The sequence below is a fragment of the Panulirus ornatus genome, chromosome 59 (genome assembly GCF_036320965.1).
Source record: "Panulirus ornatus isolate Po-2019 chromosome 59, ASM3632096v1, whole genome shotgun sequence".
Classification (NCBI taxonomy): Eukaryota; Metazoa; Arthropoda; class Malacostraca; order Decapoda; family Palinuridae; genus Panulirus; species Panulirus ornatus.
Genome location: NC_092282.1, coordinates 10,357,939 through 10,379,229, shown reverse-complemented (window position 1 = coordinate 10,379,229; position 21,291 = coordinate 10,357,939). Strand labels below are relative to the sequence as shown.

At 36.9% G+C, this 21,291-nt stretch overlaps 1 protein-coding gene across 3 annotated transcripts in view; it reads left to right on the top strand.

The window, feature by feature from the left end:
• LOC139767282 (sorting nexin-2-like) overlaps nt 1-21,291 on the top strand; it is a 53,150-nt gene that overhangs the window by 18,729 nt on the left and 13,130 nt on the right. For all 3 annotated transcript variants that reach the window (XM_071696472.1, XM_071696471.1, XM_071696473.1), the window contains exons 3-8: nt 3,390-3,467; nt 8,995-9,171; nt 11,384-11,508; nt 12,338-12,476; nt 14,300-14,441; nt 17,154-17,275. In XM_071696472.1, coding sequence (XP_071552573.1) covers nt 3,390-3,467; nt 8,995-9,171; nt 11,384-11,508; nt 12,338-12,476; nt 14,300-14,441; nt 17,154-17,275 — 783 coding nt within the window. The remainder of the gene's footprint in view (nt 1-3,389; nt 3,468-8,994; nt 9,172-11,383; nt 11,509-12,337; nt 12,477-14,299; nt 14,442-17,153; nt 17,276-21,291) is intronic.

Below are 21,291 nucleotides of genomic sequence, written 5' to 3'. Positions count from 1 at the left end.
AAGAGACGTCAGAGATATAGATAGGTAGATAGACAGCATAGCTGTTCTTACTGGACTATGGTTACTATGTAGGCAAGATGCTTTGAATTTAGCCAAGACTATATGAGTTTGAAAGGCAGAGCCTACTTTAGAGCATCTGGTGCTGCATAGGCAGATGTACAGGTGATGTGCTGACAAAACCAGATGTGTGGGCAGAGCCACAGGTGCTGTATTTGTAGCACTTGTGGAGTTGTGATTTCGAGTGTAGGCATTGATGCTGGTGCTTTGTTGGTAGATCCACATGCACAATCTTGACAGTACCAGAAGTCTTATACAGGTATCTCTAAAGGTAAGGTTTTGACAGAGCCATGAGTAGTAGAGCTGCATATACTGTATTGTTAAGGACTTCCCTTTTAGTCGCCTTTTGCGACATGCAGGGAATACATGGGAAGTATTCTTTCTTCCCATCCCCAGGGATATATATTATATAGAGTTCATGGGGTGGCCTTGATTAGGGTCTCAGTTGCCCGTGCCAATCTAAATCTGTGCTTGTGTAGAACCACATGCTTTGTTTGGATAATGTTTCAAATAGCTGTTGTACAGAATATCAGATGCACTTAAAGCAGCATCACTTGAGTCAGTAGGGCAGAGCCTCCAATGCTTAAAAAGCAGTATTATGTTAAACAGAGCCTCATGTTTAGTTAGAGCAGATTCGCATGTTTTGTTAAAGCACGTAGTCTCAAGTGCTGTTAAAGCAAAGTTTCAAGTTCTGTTTGAGCAAAATCTCATTTTCAGTTGGAGCATAGCTTCAAAAGCTGTTAGAGTAGAACCTAAAGTTTTGTTAGAACAGAGATTCAGTTGCATGTAGAAAAAAATAAAGTAATATGTCAGAACAGATCCTCAAGTACTGTTAGAACAGAGCCACAAGTTTTCGTAAGACAGGGACACAAGTACACTTAAGACAAAGCAAATAAGTGCTCTTAGGATGAGCCACAAGGGATGTGAGGACAGAGCCCCAATTGATTTGAGAACAAAGGTACAAGTCCTCGTAGAACAGACATCAGTGCTCTGAAAGCAGAGACACGGGTTCCATGGGCAGAGTCACAATTACTCATGTGACAGACCTACAAGTGTTGTTAAGGCAAAAAACTCGTGCAGTACTTTTTAAGCTTAAAGTATTTGAAGTAAAGCATAGTAAATGTTCATAGGAAGAAATTTGGGCACTCTCAAGGTAGAACCTGGAGTGCTTGTAGGTTAAAGATGTTAGAGCTGGTTGAGCAAAATTACAAGTGTAAATATGACAATGCTTTAAGGGAATCAGGACAGAAAAGATTTTTATGAAGCCTTAAATGAGAAAAAAGCTGAAAGATTCATTTAGTAATCAAACTAATAATATACTGTTCATTAGGGTTATTCGAATTACTGGCTTCTTTGGGCAACCTTGAACCTAGCTGCTTTGGAGGGAGAGTAGAAAGTGTTGGTTGTTCCAGGTATGGTGTCATTTGCGTTAGATATGGTGTTGGTGGTATGATGCTGGTTGTTTCAAGTGAGATACCAGGTTACTTAAGATATGGTGTCAGTTGTTTTAGGTATGATGCTGGAATTTTATAGATGGTGCGAGTGATAGGTACAGTGCCTGCTGGTTTAGGTATGGTGCTGACTTCTAGATACATCACTGGCTGTTTTAGGTATGGTGCTCTTTATTATAGGTAAAATATTTTATTGCATAGGTATGGTGCTGTTTTCTAGTTAAGGTGCTGATTGCTCCAGATATGGTACCTCTTATTTTTTATATAGCTTTGGTTGTTCTAGGTTAGATGCCTGTTTTAAGTATGGTCTTGGTTGTTGTTGGTATGGTGATGGTTCTATAGGTATGATGTCAATTGTTTCAGTTATGGTGCTTATTCTTGAAATTGTGCCAGTTGTTTTAGGTTAGATGCATGTTCTAGGTATGGTGTTGACTGTTCTGTTTACAGTTTTAGTTGTTCTAGGTACAATTATGGTTACTCGGAGTATGATTTTGGTTGTTCTAAGTATGCTGCCAGTTCTAGATATGATGCTGATTGTTCTAGGTTAGATACCTGTTCTAGGTATAGTGCTGATTGCTTTAGATACAAAATGAGCATGTAACTTTTTCCTCTGTGACAGACAAAATCACAACCTCAGGACCCCATTTTTGGTGTTTATACAACTTCAAGGTTGCAATGCATGCAGAGTCTTCAGGGAATTTATTGTTTTCTTTGATACAAGAAAGTCTTGACAACACTGTACTCCTTTCCTTCCATTGAAAATGATACAGCCTTGGGGCTCACTTATGAATGAATTTGGCAAGTTTAGAAGGATCTAGACAGTAATTCTGTACACAGATATTGAAGTCTGTAAAAACAAAACAAAACAAATTTGTTACTAACTATTGTGCAAGAATTTGGTTGGTGCTGGTTTGTATGTGGTGGCAGGATGTACAATTCTCAGTAAGTGCATGAATTAAAGAGTAGAATTACTGCTGAAAGGTAACAGGACAGATAATTCTTCCTTGCAACTTCTCCACCAGTTATGACTTCTATTTACATTATTCTGTACTAAATAATAATACCCTGCTTTCCTTTTAGGGCAAAGTTTTCCATGCCAGTAATATCTTAGACTGATTTCTAATGTAATTGATTTTTCTACCTATTTTTGGGATCATTCGTTGGTGCTTTACGCTTTAGCATAGCTCATAGTAGTTTTTAGAAAATTCATTATATATCTTAGATTGATGTTCCTTTCATGATATTATTGTCATAATGTTCTTGGATCAAAAATTTTTACTTGCTAATCTATTCTTAAGATTATACTGTGCTTTGAATTTTTTGTGAAAATCAAATGATATAAGCTGTTTACTAATGAATTATTATTATATTGTAGTTTGACATTCACTTTTTTCATTTTAAAGTTAACATATATCGTCTTGATAGCATGTACTCATTGCAAAGGGATCTGTATCCCATTTTATGCTTGATTAGTTTTGTTAGTGGGCATCTATATGTTCACAAAAAAAAATTGAGAACACTTTCATGTGAATTAGGAAAATACTCATTAATAAGTGTTTAATGAAAAATTGCCTTAATATGCTTTACAGTAGTTGCTTCTATGCTCCTGTACTTGTAGCTAACTTAATTTTCTAGAAAGTTAATGTTTTCATTATGAGTATATAAGTAAACAAAAGCACCATATTATTTTTTCTGCATGACATATTGAAACATTGTTTTTAGTGACTTCATTTAAAATAGTTGTGACATTAACACTGCTTAGTAAGTACACAATAGGTCATCCTTTATAGGCTTCCAGCTATTGTAATTAATGCTCTGTAGATATCTCCACAAGGCCAATTTGGCACCCTCCCCTGGCCAACATGATTTTCCCGTCCCCAGGAGGTGTCACTAGAAGAGGAAGCAGATGAGGGAGAATTGTTTGACACTTCCTCGGCACCCAAGTTGCAACTTAACCAGGTTGGTGCAAAATAGTTCTTGTCTCATTAGGTGATAGAAGGGTTTGGAGATTATGTACGCACCAACCTGCTACAAATTTCAGATATGGCAGGTATTGATTCATCAAAGATTCTCTGGAAATTTGCATTATTATTCTCAGAAAAAGGACAAGAAATGTAATGGAAGCATGATTATATTGCTGGGTGTGAATGAACAGAAGGGTAGATTGATGAAACTTTTTTTTGTACACATTGTATTTGGAATATGGAAATTTTGTTGAAGAGTGGAAAAGACCATTTTTCACTTTCAGTTGTGAAGATTTAATTTGTGAACAAAAGTAAGTTATGCTTAGTTATATCCAGTATTATGAGAGGAGGAGGGAAGTTTATAGAAGTATAAAGACGGGGAAAGAAGACCGTTATTGGCAAGCACCCAAAGCTCTTGAATACTAAAAAGAATTGCTGTGAATGGATAGGGAATATGAATTGTGAAAGTAAAGAGAAGGAAAATAGCAAGGACAAATAATGTAATCATTAAGCTCTGATTAGTCTCTTGGAAGCTGTGAGATCTTGGAGGAAGGGGATGATTATGTATGAGTGCTTTCAAGGTAGAATGAGAGTGCAAGCAGAATTAGTTCAGTGTAGAAGCTGATTCAGTATGAGATTCAAATGGGGATGTATTATTGTAGTTAAGGTTGGTTATTCCTGGAATAATGAGGTCACGTTTAGTCATAAAGAGGAGAATTTAGGGAATTCCAGGTAGGAGCTGAGGTAGGGATGTGCTATTATAAGAGAAGGTTTACCAGTAGGAGGACTTACTTCAAGTAGGTTGTTGCTTGCTGAATTTGACAAGCATATATATCTTGGAGATCAGGTTTTAGGTATGGGTTTTGTCATCAAATATAACACTCAGCATCATCCTTTCCAAATTTAGTTTAAAGGTCATGATGATGAGAAATAAAGCAAAAGTCAACTTGTGCTATGGATAGTGATAAAGTAACTTACAAACAGAAATTATGATTTTGAAATGAAGCAGATGAGCAAAAAAAGGAAAATGGAAAGAGTTTGCTTAATATGTGCGTGCAATATCAAAATTTTAAAAGGCACAAGAAGTATAAGAAGCTATGGTAGCCTAAGGAGGAAGATACAGGAATAAGTTGAAGCTAAACATGGAGTAGTTGTGGATGGAAATCAACTGAGTTTTAGGTGGTGTTGGCATGAGGTGAGAGATATTACAAGGTAAGTGGTGTGGGCATGGGAGAAACAAAGTAGGATTTATGGTAATTAAGTAGTGTAGACATGTGGACAAGGAGAAAGTAAAGAAGTAAGTGTTGTAGCTTTATGATGGAAATTATTGATAGACAGTTTTTAATGAAAGTAATGTTAGTAGAACATTCTGCTCTGGCCACCCAGCTGTTCATGGGAAAAGAATTATATCAGATATAGATAGCAGCTTTTGTTCTGTTATCAGGAAGGTGGTGGTATTGTTTTGCAACTGACACTATTGTGTTTGTCACTGTCATTAGTGCACTATCTTTTGCAGTTGCTAGTTAATACTAGTAGATTTGGTAACTTTCAGTAGAGTTTCATCAAAAGGTTTGACTTCAGAAGAGGATGGACAGTACACGAAGAGTAAGCCATTATGTACAGATTTTATTTCATGTTTTGTGTTGTTTGGTGTTTAAAGAATCATTTAACATAATTGACACAGTTCATGAAAATGCAAATATTTGTTTTCTCATTTTGAAAATCAGTTTGTTAGAGCCTTGTGCCAATTAGCACTGCAAAATTTTTGGATTGATAATGAAAGGTTATACCAGGTATTTCAAGTGTCATTTCAGTTGTCATAAGAATTATTATGAAATAGCTTTTTGGATTTTTATACATTAAGCCTCAGGAAAATTGAGGTCCATTTTTCATGTATAAACTATAATGAAATAAAGTGGAGATGAATCATTACAATTATAAAAGATATTACATTTTTTTTGTATTGGGATTTCAAATTAGAAGACTGAAAATTTACAAATCATACACAGAAAATAGTTTGTTGTGTTAATAGTGAATGATCACAAAGTTGATTGAGAAGAAGGGCTGACACTTCTTTCAAGAGCTTCCTCTTGGCATAAAAGTATCCCTTATATATATACTGTGGGTTGTGTTCCTAATGAATAAAGGCCAATACTTTTAGAGTCAGTATAAACAAAGAAACTTTAGGGATTCCATTTCCCAGCTCATGTTAAAGCTCTCCTTTTGACAATCATTCTGTACAGTTTTTTCATGCTTTCACTTAAGAATGTAATAACAAATAGTGTAAATTTAGATGAATGAGCATGAACGTTATAAATGAATACACAGTACGCAGTACATTTTGTACGCTCAAGTAGAAGCTGATGTCAAGTGAATGTGGAGAAGTACTGGAATGTGTTAGTAGAGGTTGGTGTTGGTGCTGGCCTTGTTATATACATGACTAATTACTGAGGTTCCTCACCATTTTGTAATGTTTTATTACTTCAGGCTTTATTTCAAGGGTTAACGTCTATTTTGGCTTCTTTGTTTGGTTTGGTTTGCCATATCTCCAACAGTGAATGAATCAAGTCTATTAACATTATGCATCTTGACGTAAGGTCCACTTGGCAACTGTCATTAATACGCCATGCTTTTCATGATTCATTTCTGTACCCACAAGTAAATTTTTTTTAACATCATACGGTTTGCTATTATTTTTATACATATATCAATATAATACTACGAATAACTCAGCTGTTTTTTTACTGTTTTTATCTCTTTCGTCAAGTATGAAATGTATGTTTATTTCTTTTAGACATGTGTTAATGTCTCACTTTTTGAAAAGTTTTTGTTACTCTCCTCTTTTAGTAAATAAGCAAGGCTAGAAAAATTTTACTGTTGTAGTTTAAGTCAGCACTGGGGCATAATTCAAGCTTTATTAATGATGGAACTACTGAATATAATTAACCACCTTATGGTAATGGTGCCAAGAGGATGCACTTCCCATGATTCATAGCAATACCCACAAGTAGATTTTTAGTATGTCATTGTGTACCATGCATTATTTTGTGATTAGAAGAATAACCCTTTCAGTCCTGCACACTTACCTTTTATGCATAGGACGAGTCCTACACACATATGAGATATGTGATGTGCTCTACTGTGTTCCAAATATCCTGGGCAGCCATAAGCCATATAATGATAGAAGTTCATCCCTTTCAGTCATACACACCTACTTCATACACATGGGACCAGAGTATTACACACATATGAGATACTTGGTGGTGTTTCCTGGCCCATTTCAAATATTCAGGGACAGTCATGAGTCATATGATGATACCACGTATTACTAGTGGTAAAAAACCTTTGTCAGAAATTTCACAACAGTTGGTCACCCCACAAACACCAAGGTGAAAGGACTCATATTGGAGTGCACATTTCGGCCACTGTATTGAGAACTATGTCTGACAGCCACAAACACAAATGAGCAACAACATGAAAGAAAAAGATGCAGTTTTGATGAAATGTAGTAACATCATAGTGATGATGATGATAAAGTTGTATTTGAGCCCTGTGAGACAACTGTATGGCAGAAGCAAATGCACAAACCATCTTAATGCCAAGTAAATGTGAAGGGATCACAGCTGCGAGGGAAGTTTTTTAAGGTCATTGTTACATTATTTTAAACTTATTTTTGGAACAAAGGTAGGCCAGACTTAGGATTGAAAGGATTAACTAGATTTTGCTGTTTTTTTGTATCTTTTATACAAGAATAGAACATATATTTACTCTTTAAGTGTACTTAAGTAGAGTGTGTAGTTTTTGTTGTTATTCTCTTTTAACAGTAATTGAACAAGGTTTAAAAGATTACATTTTTTCAGACTACCTACATATTCAAATTATATGAATAATCTCTATCGATAAGCACCATGTGGTAATTGCACTGATAGGCTGTGCTTCCTGTGATTCATTGCAATACCTGCAAGTACCTTTTCCCTAATGTATCTGGGCATCTGACTGTTTACCAAAATGTATTTTTCTTGTTTTATCAGTGATTTGATAGGCTTAAACTGTTTTTCACTTATAGTCAGTTTGAAATAAATGTTTACTTCTTTTCATATTTATGCTTGTCATTTTTTTATTATATTTTAATTTCTATCTATTATACTTTGTCGTTGTCTCCCGCATTAGCGAGGTAGCACAAGTAAACAGACAAAAGAATGGCGCAACTCACCCACATACACATCCACACACGCACATATACATACCTGTACATTTCAACATATACCTGTATATACATACATGTACATAATTCATACTTGCTGCCTTGATTCATTCCCGTTGCCACCCCGCCACACATTAAATGACAAATCCCTCCCCCTGCATGCACGCAAGGTAGTGCTTGGAAAAGACAACAAAGGCCACATTCACTCACACTCAATCTCTAGCTGTCATGTATAATGCACCGAAACCACAGCTCCCTTTCCACATCCAGGCTCCACAAAACTTTCCATGGTTTACCCCAGATGCTTCACATGCCCTAGTTCAATCCATTGACAGCATGTCGACCCCGGTATACCATATCGTTCCAATTAACATATTCGCCATTTCCCACGTTAGTGAGCTAGCGTTAAGAGCAGAGTACTGAGCCTTAGAGAGAAAATCCTCACTTGGCCCCCTTCTCTGTTCCCTCTTTTGGAAAAGTAAAAAATAGAGGGTTGCATTTCCAGCCACCGCTCTCTCCACTTTTGGTCGCTTTCTATGACACGCAGGGAATACACATACACAGACATATACATATATACTCATCCATTCTTGTCACTACCCTGCCCCACAGAAACAGCATCTCTACCCCCCACTTCAGCGCGGTAGCGCCAGGAAAAACAGACAAAAAAGGCCACATTCGTTCACACTTGGTCTCCAGCTGTCATGTGTAAATAAAATTGACATGCTAAAAAGTAGATCTTGCACATGTGAATAAACTTCTGAAGTCTGTATAAATAAGGGTCAGGTATAGTAAGAGGCCAATTGACATGTGATGAATTGTTAAGATATAAGTAAAGGGAACAAAGTGGACAAAGATGAGGGAGTGTTAAGAAAATATATGGATAGATATAAAAGGGATCATAGGATTACACCCACAATGTTTGATATAGGAAAAAAGGAAGTGGTTAGATAGCCTTTATTTCATCTCTTCATTGGCTAAGATACATTGCAGAAGTGTAATTTTTTCTCTCAGTATATAATTTTTATAGTTTTGTACAGTTCCATAAATCAAATACAACATAAGATAGATTCTGATTATGAAAAGGAACAGGTAATCTTAGTGTTTTGTGATCACTTAATGTAGTGTGATTGTTATATCTTGTTTCATTTTACCACTAAATTCATATGTTTCAGGCTTATCGTATATACTTAGAGCAAAATCTGATGTTTTTATGTATCTGTTACTATCAGAGCCTCATGTAATAAAACTGGGCTAACTCAGAGGTAAAGTTGTTCCATTTTGATGTGTTTCACAACAAGTACTTCACTTCACATAGGATCCTGTTGACCACCCTGTGCCAGTATCAAGCATCTTGCCCCCAATGGGAGCTCCAATGACACCTCCTGTAGCTCCCATCACCCCAGCAGCAACACCAAATGTCACCCCCAGCATCACGCCAGCAGCACCAACACCAGTCACGCCTGTAGTAGTATCTAGACCATCAGCTGAACAGGTGTGTATGTGTAAATGTTTTTAGGAATATTTTGCAAGTATTTCAGCAATCAAACTTCCTTTTGATAGTAGGCCTTCATTTAATCCAAATATGCAGGTGAATTAGTCAGTGTTACTAGGACTAGGTCCAAATAAGTAGGTAGTAGGTCTGTAGGAACTTTAGGTTGGAGCGTCTGCAAACGGTGCATTAGAATAGCCCTCTACCAGTGGCCACGCCCTTGAGGGAGACCAAGAAGAGAACAGGCATCAGATATTAGATAGATAGATGTATAAGATATATAGTTGTATGCAAATATGATGCTTTTGACCGAGGATGATGCAGGTATTTATTCTCATCTGCTTAGTTGCAGAAATCCTATAAGCAAAACAGACTTAGATGGTGTGGAACTTGGGGAGTTCTGCAAAACAAAGCAAGGAAAGATATTTGTAATTTCATTGTGAATGATACATGTCTGGTTTGACATTAGTCATTGATTTTTCCTTACTGTTTGCAATTTTATATACGGAGATTAGTGTTTATACTGTTTCTTTGGTTTATGTTCCTGTCACAGAGATTTTATTAAGATAGACCATAGTGTGTTAGGTGCAGATTATTATCCAAAACATGACTGAAGTGCCTGAGCCAAGTAACATTCCCAATGCCTCGTATGTTGACACTGTTTTTAATCACTTATTTTTCTCCACAATCACTACATTTTTCCGTTGTCTCACAGGAGTCCCATGCATTCCCCGTAGAGGATTTGTAGGTCACATTCAGAACAATGCAACCATGGCTTAATGGAAGAAGAAATGGAGAGAAAGCTTTCCAGGGGAGGAAAATGGCTGTATCCTTGGGTAGAACTGTAAAAACGAAAATGTGTGAGCATGTGATAGTTACAACCTTGAGACATCAAGCCAAGTCTGTTATCCTAGGATTGCTTCTTGGTAGCTGGCATTTTTTTAATCCTCCAGTTTCATAAAGTGGTGGCATGATGTATTATACAATGTGCTGTACCCATCAACATGGCTTCTACAAAATATGGGTTAAACAGTATTTTATACAGTATTGTAGTCATTATACTATGGCAGGAAATGCAAAGGGAATTGATTTTGGAGTAGTAGAGTGGGTGAAATGTAATACTTTGAGGTGGTCTGTGCATGTGACAAGAATGCTAGAGAGGGACTATACGAGATATACGGTTAAAGGTGTGGGTGTGAGAGGAAGACCACCTTTGACATGTGACATAGAGTGGAAGAGTACTTGAGGGAGAGAAATGACTTTAGAATGCATTTAATGGTGTTTGCAAGGGAGGCATGTAAGGACGGATAAGTGGAGACTTGCCATGGCCACCCCCTTGATGGGTGTTCCTGGAGGGAACATTCATGAGAGATATAGATGAATAGTAAAAAAACTCTCCTCTTGTAAGTGGAAAGTTTGTTTTCTTCTTGTTAGTTTATTCCTCTTGCTCGAAGGTTATTGTTTTGCCATTCATTTTAAGAAAGATTCATAATATGGCAGTCAAAAAGTTGACGCTCCATACCATTTTTATCCTTTAACTCATTTTCAGATAGCTTGTGTGCTTCAGCTGCTGTTGAGTGTGGACTGACTTACAGCTAAACAAAAAATATGATTTTCATGTTCAGGTTATGATATTCTTGCTGAGATAGGAATCATTCCTCAAGCTCTATTGAGTGCAGACAGTTAGCTTTAGAGTGTCTGATATCTACACTCAGGGCAGAAGTATTGATGCCTTCATCCATTAACTTATCCTGATACTTGATGTTGTGGTCTTCACTCTTCATTAATCAGCCTTTTGCTTATTTCCATTTACCTTGGCAGGAGAGGTAACAACCTGATGCTTACTTTTTTTTGAAGGTCATACATAGCTAGCCTTTAATGGACAGTTGTTTGGAGAATGGCAGAAACTTTGGATATCTGATTTAAGGTTTATCAGCCTTGACTGGATAGGATTGCCAAGTATGTGTCCTTCAAATGATTTCTGTCAAATTCCAGAATTATCTGCAAATGAATGATGAGTGCGTCATTTTAGAATTGAAAGTATTATTGAAAAATCTTTAACAGCACTTCATGTGTCCTAAAAGTTTTTGACCCATTAAGGTGTAGGTATGGCTGTTGACCAAAATATTTAGGGCTTATTCTGCATGCACTTTCCTTGAATGTAAGAACAATATCCATGATGATGTGGGTAATATGTATTTGTATTCCCTGTCAGCTGGAAAGTGAGAGTGGAGATGAATTCATCCAGATCACAGTATCAGACCCTCAGAAAATTGGGGAGGGGATGAGTGCTTATATGGCATATAAAGTCACAACCAAGACCAATGTTTCCTTCTTCAGGTAAGTGGATCCACTTTTATTTTGCCTTTGTTGGTGTAAAGTGGAAGACGAGATATATGTATCTTTTAGAAGTTTAGTTATAATGCCATTAGGTTAGATTCAGTAGTAGTACTCAGCAAGTTATCGGAGAGAGTTATGTCAGTTTCTAATGAAATGTGGGTTGGGCATATGACAAAAGGTTGTGGATTTTTTTTAGGATGGGTCTGATGATTGTTCCTTGAAAAATCTGGCTCGGAGAAAAAAGAGATTTGTAAGGATCGTTTCATTAGTATGTGGATTTTGATTAGTTCTAGTGTTAGTGGTGGTAGTGTCACGTCCCTTTCAGAAAGGGTTCATAATGCTTGTAGCTCTCACATCTCAAAACTTCTTTTGACATTCAGCCTATGGTAGCATGTCTGATGATACTGGGGCCACATTAATTGCATGATGATGGAAACTTCCATTTTTGATTGAAGAACTGTCATAAAAGTTGATTAGTTGGCCTTAGACATTGCTGCAGAGATTACATTGGGATTTGGTAAAGGAATTATCAGGCAGATGTCACTCCACTTATCAATTAGGTTCCTTATAGTGGTTCTGATGATATGTATTATATAAGATATTGCAATGATTTTTTTATGAGTGTTCATTAGGTAAAAGTTAGGAGAGAGGATACAGAAAGATTTGCATTTGCTTTATATTCCACTCCCTTGCAAATAGAGTTTCATATATTTGCTGATGGACTTTATCATAAGAATCTTGTGATTTATATTAGGAACTATCACCATAGGTATCCTCTCTTTTCATACATACTGCTGTGAAATCTCTGTTTCATAATTTATTTTTTTAGGAAAAAGCATTGGAGTGTAATGCGTCGGTTTAGTGACTTCCTTGGGCTACACAGAAAATTGGTGGAAAAGCACCTTCACTCAGGCCGCATCATTCCACCTGCACCAGAGAAGTCTGCAATTGGTACCACCAAGATTAAGGTCAGTGCAAGATAAAAGTGTGTATTTGGATACCCACTAACTATGGATATCCACTACATTTCATAGTTGATGCAGGTTGAAAGGACAGAGAAGGGATATTTATTAGAAAAATGGTAAAAATGCTATTGGTATATGTTCAGAGATCTGCAATTCTCTATTTGGAATTTTGTATTGAGAGAGGAGAACATTTTTGAGTGTTATTAAAAATCTCGAGTAATTTATACTTTCCTTGCCTGGCAGTGAGCCAAGGACTTGTACTTTAAACAGTCTATTGGTTTCATTGGAAATAACAGTTGTTAGGAGTAGTACAAAGAACATTATTGTAATGACTGCAATGTTATCACAAATACACAAATAAGTTTTGTAAGCAGTAGCTGATGATAAAATCAGAATTTTGCACCAGTGTTGCTGGATCCTTTTAGATTTCTCTGCTTGTCAAATGCCAGATTGGTTTTGTCTAGAGTGCAGATCTTGCTTTGAAGGGATTATTACTTCATATAATAAAAGGGAGTAGACGTCACATCAACTCATGTTTTTAGAATGAAGCTGGATACAAGTACTTCAACTTTTCTCTACCATGCACTGGCATGGAATACACAGTTTCACTCATGCCCCTTTCATTCTTTAAAACCAGTTTCAAGAAACTAGGTTTTGATTGTGCAAGGAATACCCACAAAGATGAGTGGGTGAGTTGAGGCACCATCAGGCTGGATGAGCATGAGTTAGGACAGGTGAAGCACACTGCCTTATCCTGGTACTCATTTATATGTTTCATGTAGATATCTCCTTTTTGTGAATATTGATTTGATGCTAAATTTTTTGTTACCAAAAATGAGTATCTCTTGGTATTGTGTGTGTGAAAAACGCTTACTCATACACAGGCCTCACTCATAAGCCATGTGAAGCTTTGTTATGATGCCAGCTCTGCCCCATGTGCCATCCATACACTGTGATTTGCACAATATGCTGTAGTTTTTGCACATGTTAATTATATTTTTAATTTGTGTTACCCCCATTAAGAGATTTGACACTGAAAGTGAGACCTGAAATTGCCATATGGGCCTAGAGTTGCAAGCCTTCTGCCTGCTTCAGATGGGTATATAACATAAACAAATCTAGCATGTACATAGTTAAAAAAAAGAATGCTGAGAAGATTAGAAATGTTATGGCTGAGGCACACTGAATTATTGGAAAAAGACAAGAATAAGACATCCTTTTGATTGGGGAACTGCACCCTGCAGTTTCACTGCATGAGCAGACTTTATGAAAATTACACGTAAATAACTTACAAAAGAGATTTTTTACCTTATGTCCAAGTAATGACAGTAATGATAAGTGGTGGCATAGGCTAGGGCAAAGCATAGTAAATAACCGACTTTGGAGATATACGCTTCAAGTTGGTAGTGATCGTGCCTGCACTGGAGTGCAAAGTTTTGGAGTTTAGGATCTTTAGAAACAGATTTTGAAATTTTCCCTCTAGTGGTGTTTGATGTATTAGATTTCTTACCTTCCATTAGATGTAACTGGAAGTTAGGTGCAGTTGCATGAGTATGATATTGAAGCATGTATTGAAAATTTGGATACAGAAAGATATCAGTATAAGATGAGCTTATATTGCATGGAGTGGATAGTGAAATACAAGTATGAAGTCTACCATGAAGAGCAATGGAAATCAGTATGATCCGTCAATGAATTAATGGCTCATTTTTCAGAATGTAGCATGAAAGCTGCATTTAGTCCTTGTAGAATTGGTTAAGTTGTATCATCTGTAATTGGAAATTATACTGGGAAAGCGAATAAGTAGGTTCTTTCTCTCTCTGCAGTTGAGCAGTGAAAAGAGTGCGGACTCAGCATCAGCTGACTTTATTGAGAAGCGTCGAGCATCTCTTGAGCGTTACATGAACCGTACAGCTGTACATTCAGCACTTAGAGCTGACCCAGACTTCAGGGAATTTATTGAGTTAGGTGAGTACTTTTCAGTTTCATCCTTCATTGTGGGTGTGGAAATTAATGTTAATTTATCGTGAGAATTTTTGCTGTTGTAGGCATATACTATTGTCTGTTTTTCGTGGTCTCCCTCTCCGGTGACTCACCTTTTTCTTACACCTTTTTCTTAATGAGTGTTTTATTGTGATGATAGAATAAACTGACATATTTTTATATAATTATAATCTTGTGTTTCAAGCAAAAGGTTTGTACTTTACATTTTTATCTTATGTCTTTTATACCTGGGAAGGGGAGAAAGAATTCTACCTCCATATTCCCAGCGTGTCGTAGAGGATAACTAAGAGGATTGGGAGTGGGTACTGGAACCCCCCTCCCTTCTCTCTCTCTCTCTCTCTCTCTCTCTCTCTCTCTCTCTCTCTCTCTCTCTCTCTCTCTCTCTAATGAAAGGGTAAGAGAGATGTGTTGAAATAAAAAGAGTGTGGTTGAGAGAGCAGAAGAGGGTTGTGTTGAAATGGTTTGAACATATGGAGAAAATGAGTGAGGAAATGTGTCAGAGGTAATTGGAACAAGGAACAAGCTCCCTATCTACTTCCAGGTCTCGCAGACCTTTCCATGGTTTACCCCAGATGTATCACATGCCATAGTTCAGTCCATTGACAGCACATAGACCTCGGTCACCACATGGTTCCATTTCATTCTTCGCTCGCTTCTTGCCCTCTTGTACGTTCAGGCCCTGATCACTCAAAATCTTTTTCACTCCATCCTTCCACCTCATATTTGGTCTCATGCTTCCCCCCGTTCCCTCCACCTCTGACACTTATAGTGATGAAGTGAGTGGGAGATTGAGTGAGTATTTTGAAGGACTGTTGAATGTGTTTGGTGATGGGATGATGTAGGGTGTTTAGATTGGGGCATAATGTGAAATGAGAGAGTCTTGGAGAGTGGTTTGGTGAAAATAGAAGCAGTAATGAAAGCTGCTTGTGTGCCTCTTCTGCAAGCCAAACCACATAGTACTTGGCTAGCTTCTGCATAGCATGATTAGCATGCAGCCATTGACAACTCATGATGGACTGTTTTGATAACTATTTCCTTCCCTACACCTAAGCTTTAGAACTCTTTACCTTCCCATGTCTTTCCCAATTACTATGACCTGACACATTTTAAAAGACAGGTTTTTGACTTCCTCCAGAATTCGTAAATACTTGAAATTGTCTCTTCTTTTCCCTTTCCTTAACCTTTTTGTATTTCCATAAAGGCCTTGATGTGGACTTTTGTCTGTGACTAGAGCCTGTAAGAGAGAGAAGAGAGAGAGAGAGAGAAGAGAGAGAGAGAGAGAGAGAGAGAGAGAGAGAGAGAGAGAGAGAGAGAGAGAGAGAGAGAGAGAGACTTTGGAGATAGCAGAAGTGAGAGCAGTAGGCTGATATGAAGGTAGGAATAATGATCTCTCTCAGGGACTGAGGCATCCATCCAATATAAAGGGGAGTTTGGGTTTTCAAAGTGAAATGAAATAGGTTAGCTGATTCAGGGATATACTTCTTTAGAACATGACTAGTTATGCCATCTGGCCTTTATAACTTACCCACCTATAGATGGGGGAGAATGAAGGCCTTGCATAGGGAAAATCTAAGAGAGGGCTTAGGTTCAATAGGAGGGCTTGGGGGAAAGGAGAACCTGATGTGAAATCAATCGAAGTATAGTTGGAGGGAAATGAGATGACAGAAAAGTGACTATCATTTGGAGAGATGGCTATTTATTGATCAGTTGGGAACAGATAGTTTGAATTCCAGAAATTGTTGGAGATCCTTTTTATTGAAGTCCAGGAAGATTTGTCTGTTGAGGAAGTAAAACCAATGCACTTTCTTTTTATGAAAGTGCTCATACCTGCAAATAACAGTTTTACAGTGATTTCAAGCAGGAATGAACCCAAAATGTGATTCAAGAGGAGGGAAGAGTTTGTGCACCCAATGTGCTTTGTTCCTGATGTAACAAGTATTAGAAAAAGAGCAACCAAACCATGACAAGGAACATAAAGGTTGAGGAGAAAGGACGTAAGACTTCATCGAAGCCAGTATGACCTCTGTTCTGTGGTCTCCACGTTTTGAGAAATCCCTCCTGGTAAAGCTGTAATGGTCCTAAGATGACATGTATTATATTTTTTGGGTTAGATTTTTTTTTTAAAGATTTTGGTTTGTGTGTGTGTGTGTGTCTTGTAAGGAGAGGTTGTTAGAATAATCCAGATCTTTTTCAGATATGTCTGGCCTGAGACATATGTGCCAAAGGGTAGCATGGAAGCCCCTGGATTGTGGTGTGTCATTAATTCTACAGTTGCAGATATGATGTATATGCTGAATATAACATAAGTAGAAATCTGGACAATTTGATTTTCATCTAGTGCCATTTGGTCTAATGGTCCTTAAAGTTGTCTGAAGCAATCCTCTTAAGAGGGAATTTTATGGTTGTTAATGATTTTTCGTGTACCTTGCAGAATCTCAAGTTATTTTTCATGTTGTTGATTGTTTTTCTTTTCAACAAATTCTCTTTTTACACAAGTCTGTAGATTTCTCCTTACCTAGTATACTTTTCCTGATTTGCAGGTCATTATATATGAAGCTTGAGACCATTCTTACATATGATCAGAATATTCAGAATTTTGAATTTTAAGATGAGATTGATTTCAGGTTTCATATGCAAGTTCTTGCTCAGAATTATCCATTCCTTGGACATCCACAGATGCAGAGTTGCCCAGAGCTACACAGACATCAGCCCTTAGCAGCGCAGGTGTTCTTCGACTTTTTAATAAAATGGGAGCGACAGTGAACAAAATGACTTTCAAGATGGATGAGAGTGATCAGGTATGTTTAATGTAAGGTTAGTTGAATAACAGCATTAGTGGTTTATTGTCCTTACAGCTGTGCCTTAATCCATGATGAGACACTCATTCACTTCAGTTATTGGCCTGTTCCTCCACATTTCTCATCTCGTATTGCTTAATAGTGCATCTAAGACTGTTTTTCCACATTTCTTTAGTTGCATCCTACATGCATATCTGTCTCTTCTACCTTTTCTACCCCTTTAGTGACTGTCCTGAGATACATGTAGATTATCTTTACCTATTTTGATTAGTAGATTATCTTTACCTATTTTGATTAATAGTACTTGTTTAATCATATTCTCTCTTATATGTATCATTATGTTCTTTATAAACATCCATAGTATCAGTTTATTAGTTAGATTCATTCCTGTTATGATCACACTTTCTTAGATATATCTATATCCTTTTACTTTTGAATACATATTTTTTTTTTTACCATACTTAATGGCTTACATTTGGCACAGTATTCAGTGTACTTGGGAAAATTAAACCCAGTGTTTGATATTTGGTAATTGAGGGATATGTGAGCTGGAACATGCAAATGAACTAAAGCATACCTCTGTCACTTTTGGCATAACCACAAAAGGCACAGGCACAATTTTTCAGTTGCTTCATTGCCCATTACATTTGTACCTAAGATTACAAGAGAGGGAGTGGAATAAGTGGAATAGAAATTAGAATCGGATTGCATTGGCAGAGATAAGTGTGAGGACTGTAATACTCAGTCATTCAGCTTGAGAAGGAATTGTTCAGGTCCTTCATGTATTTGAAGAGAATGATGATATTCTTGGGGAAGACTGGATTAGGTCAAGGGACATCTGAATGAAGGACAAAATGAATGGGTGTTGTTTAGTGAGGTGAAATGTGATATTTCAGTAATAAAATCTAAAAGGAAAAATAGTATGTACAAAATCCTGAGGAATATGTCAAGTTGTGTACCAAAGCTTGAGGTCAAAAGCATAACCATATTTGAATTTAGATCAAGAAGGATTATGAGAAGAGAGATTACTCAAATGGTGTCTTTGCTAATAGATACCTAAGAGCAATTGCCATTGGGTACAACTGAAGAAAAGAAGCAACCTTCTTTGATCAGGAGAACATCTTTTATTGGGTTGGACAGAGTAACACTATTGGAAATCTTGTGTGAGTGTTAGGACTACCAGTGCATCAGTCAGAGGCACTAGTGTTATAAGAAGCGAAAAATGGCATTTGGAGTGGATTTTGGAATTGATATAGCACTGGTATCTCCCTAATAATATTCATCACTTAGGTGATATTTGCAAAGAAGACACCTGAAAAGTAGTTAGCCTTTGTAAATTATGTGTCATGAGTAGTCCCAAATAGTCCTAGATAGAAAAAAAGAGAGTGAGTCCTCCAAAATAATTAAAGCAAGGGAAGGTTTAACCATTGACGTAAAGGTTTATTGAAATGGTTGAATTTAAGTACTTGGAGAATTTTTAACGATTTAGGAAAATTGATGGGAATTAGAAATTCGGAGTCATAAACCTGTCACAAATAAGGCCAACTATATCCACTTTTACATTAACGCATCCTTAGAAACTAAAGCAAAATTATTTCAAACATCTTCATGCCAACTCTTTGCTATGGTGACTTAAATGGATACTCTCTACAGATCACATGAAATTGAAGCTGAAAGGATAAATGGAGAAGGAGTCATAGGCTTAACCAGGTTAAGACAAAAGACATATTAGAATCAGTTGTTTTCTCACAACTCCTCTACAGAAACAGTATCTAAATGGTTTGAATATTTAATCAGAATTACTTCTTTTGGATCATCACAACTTAGTTACAGGTTGTAGTAATGAGGTAATCGAAAGGCTAATTCAGGAGGTGCTGTTTGCGTTTTATCCACCTAATAGAAATGTAAGCAGAGGGAATGATTAATAGGACTCAAGTGGTGTAGTGGTTACTGTTCCTTACTGCAATGCATTCACGGGCCACCCAGGGTCACGGGCATAGGTTCAAATCCTGGTTGTGGCAGTCACTCCTCAGTCATCCCAGCAGTTTATCCACACCTAGGGAATGGTCGATAAAATGGGTATCTTGCCTAATAGAAAACAGCATTGCCACCTCCTATATCAGCGAGGTAGCACCCAGAAAGACGAAAAAAAGGCCATATCCGCACACACTCAGTCTCTAACTGTCATGTGTAACGCATCGAAACCACAGCTCCCTATTCACATCCAGGCTCCACAAACCTTTCCATGGCTTACCCCAGATGTTTGATATACCCTGGTTCAGTCCATTGACAGCACATCGGCCCCAGTATACCACATCGTTCCAGTTCTCTCTTCTGTGCATGCCTTTCACCCTCCTGCATATTCAGGCCCTGATCACTCAAAGTTTTTTTTCACTCCATCCCTCCACCTCCAGTTTGGTCACCCACCTCTCCTTATTCCCTCCACCTCTGACGCATATAGGCCCCAGTATACCACATTGTTCCAGTTCTCTCTGTTCTGTGCATGCCTTTCACCCTCCTGCATATTCAGGCCCTAATCACTCAAAAATTTTTTCACTCCATCCCTCCACCTCCAGTTTGGTCACCCACCTCTCCTTATTCCCTCCACCTCTGACACATATAGGAATTAAAGGCAAAAAGTTTGGGTGGAAAGGAAGATGTATATGAATAGAAAGTGCTGTTATAGATAAATGTAAAAACATTTTGAATTATGTCATTTAAACCCAGTTCTGCCTAGGCAACCTAATTTTAAATGTATAAAATTGTTTTAGCAATAGATGGTGTTTAATGCTCTACAACTGAAAAGTATACTTTATCTTATAAGTGTTTCTCAGTGTAATGATTACCTTGATGAGTAGTATAGTATTTTTTCATATATTCATACTTAATCCTTTTTTAATATACACTGACCACAACTCAATGTAATGATTACCTTGATGGTATTTTTTCATATATTCATGCTTAATCCTTTTAATATACACTGACCACAACTCTTAAAGTAATCATGTCAAATTTAGGTTGTAGAGAAATTTAGATGCTGTGCAGATAAGCTGTGCTTCAATCATGATTTTGTGTTGCTATTGACTTCTGCACCATTCAAGTTATGTTGCTCAATATAATAATGTAATGTGTAATCTTGATGGTTGCCATGTTGATGTGTTTTCTTTATGCTAAGCACTTTACTGTCAAGGCCAATTTGAAACTTGGTTTTCTATGTGTTAAGCCACACTGTTTTTTGCCCTTCTCACATGCTTCCAGGCAGAGGGACAGGTAAATCCATGGAACTTGTTTGCTTCAATAATGCTAAGTACATCTTGAATCTAGAATAGTGAATAGTTTTGTATAGTATAATTTCAGTGAATCCAGTTCTTGTTTTCTAGATTGATGATAAATAACTGATAGTCTCATGAATTAAGTTGTTTATTGTTTATTTTCCTATTTAATAGGCTGATGATTCCTTAAACAGGGCTTGCAAAAGTATTGATGAATGAATTATTAGCGGCTTTTAATGAAAACTACTGTTTTACTATATAAATTCACATAAAGTATTAGAAGGTTATCTTACCCATCTTTTTTTCTTTTGGAACCAAAAATAGATGAATTATAATATGTTCACTTATACAGTATTATCTTTAGTCACTTAGGTGATATCAGGTGGTCCAGAATGGCAGAGATAGATTTTATTGTAGTATTTTGCATTGAAATAACTTGTTTTAAGGTTTTAGAGTTTTTTCCTATTCAATGGAAGCTACCACCACTGTCTCATAAGCAATTACATGTGGCTAAGCTGCAAATGTAGTTAAAAGAACATCACTGGATATTTCACACTTCAGTTGTAATCACTGTATGTTTAAAACCAACAATCCTTGTTTCTTATGTTTGAAGGATATCCTAATAAGAATTATCCCATAGTATTTACTTAAAATCTAATTGAGGATTCAAAACTAATCTTTAAAGGAAGAAGCTACTTAGTGTTAAGAAAATTTAATGAAATTGCAAGTCTTTAAGATAATTTT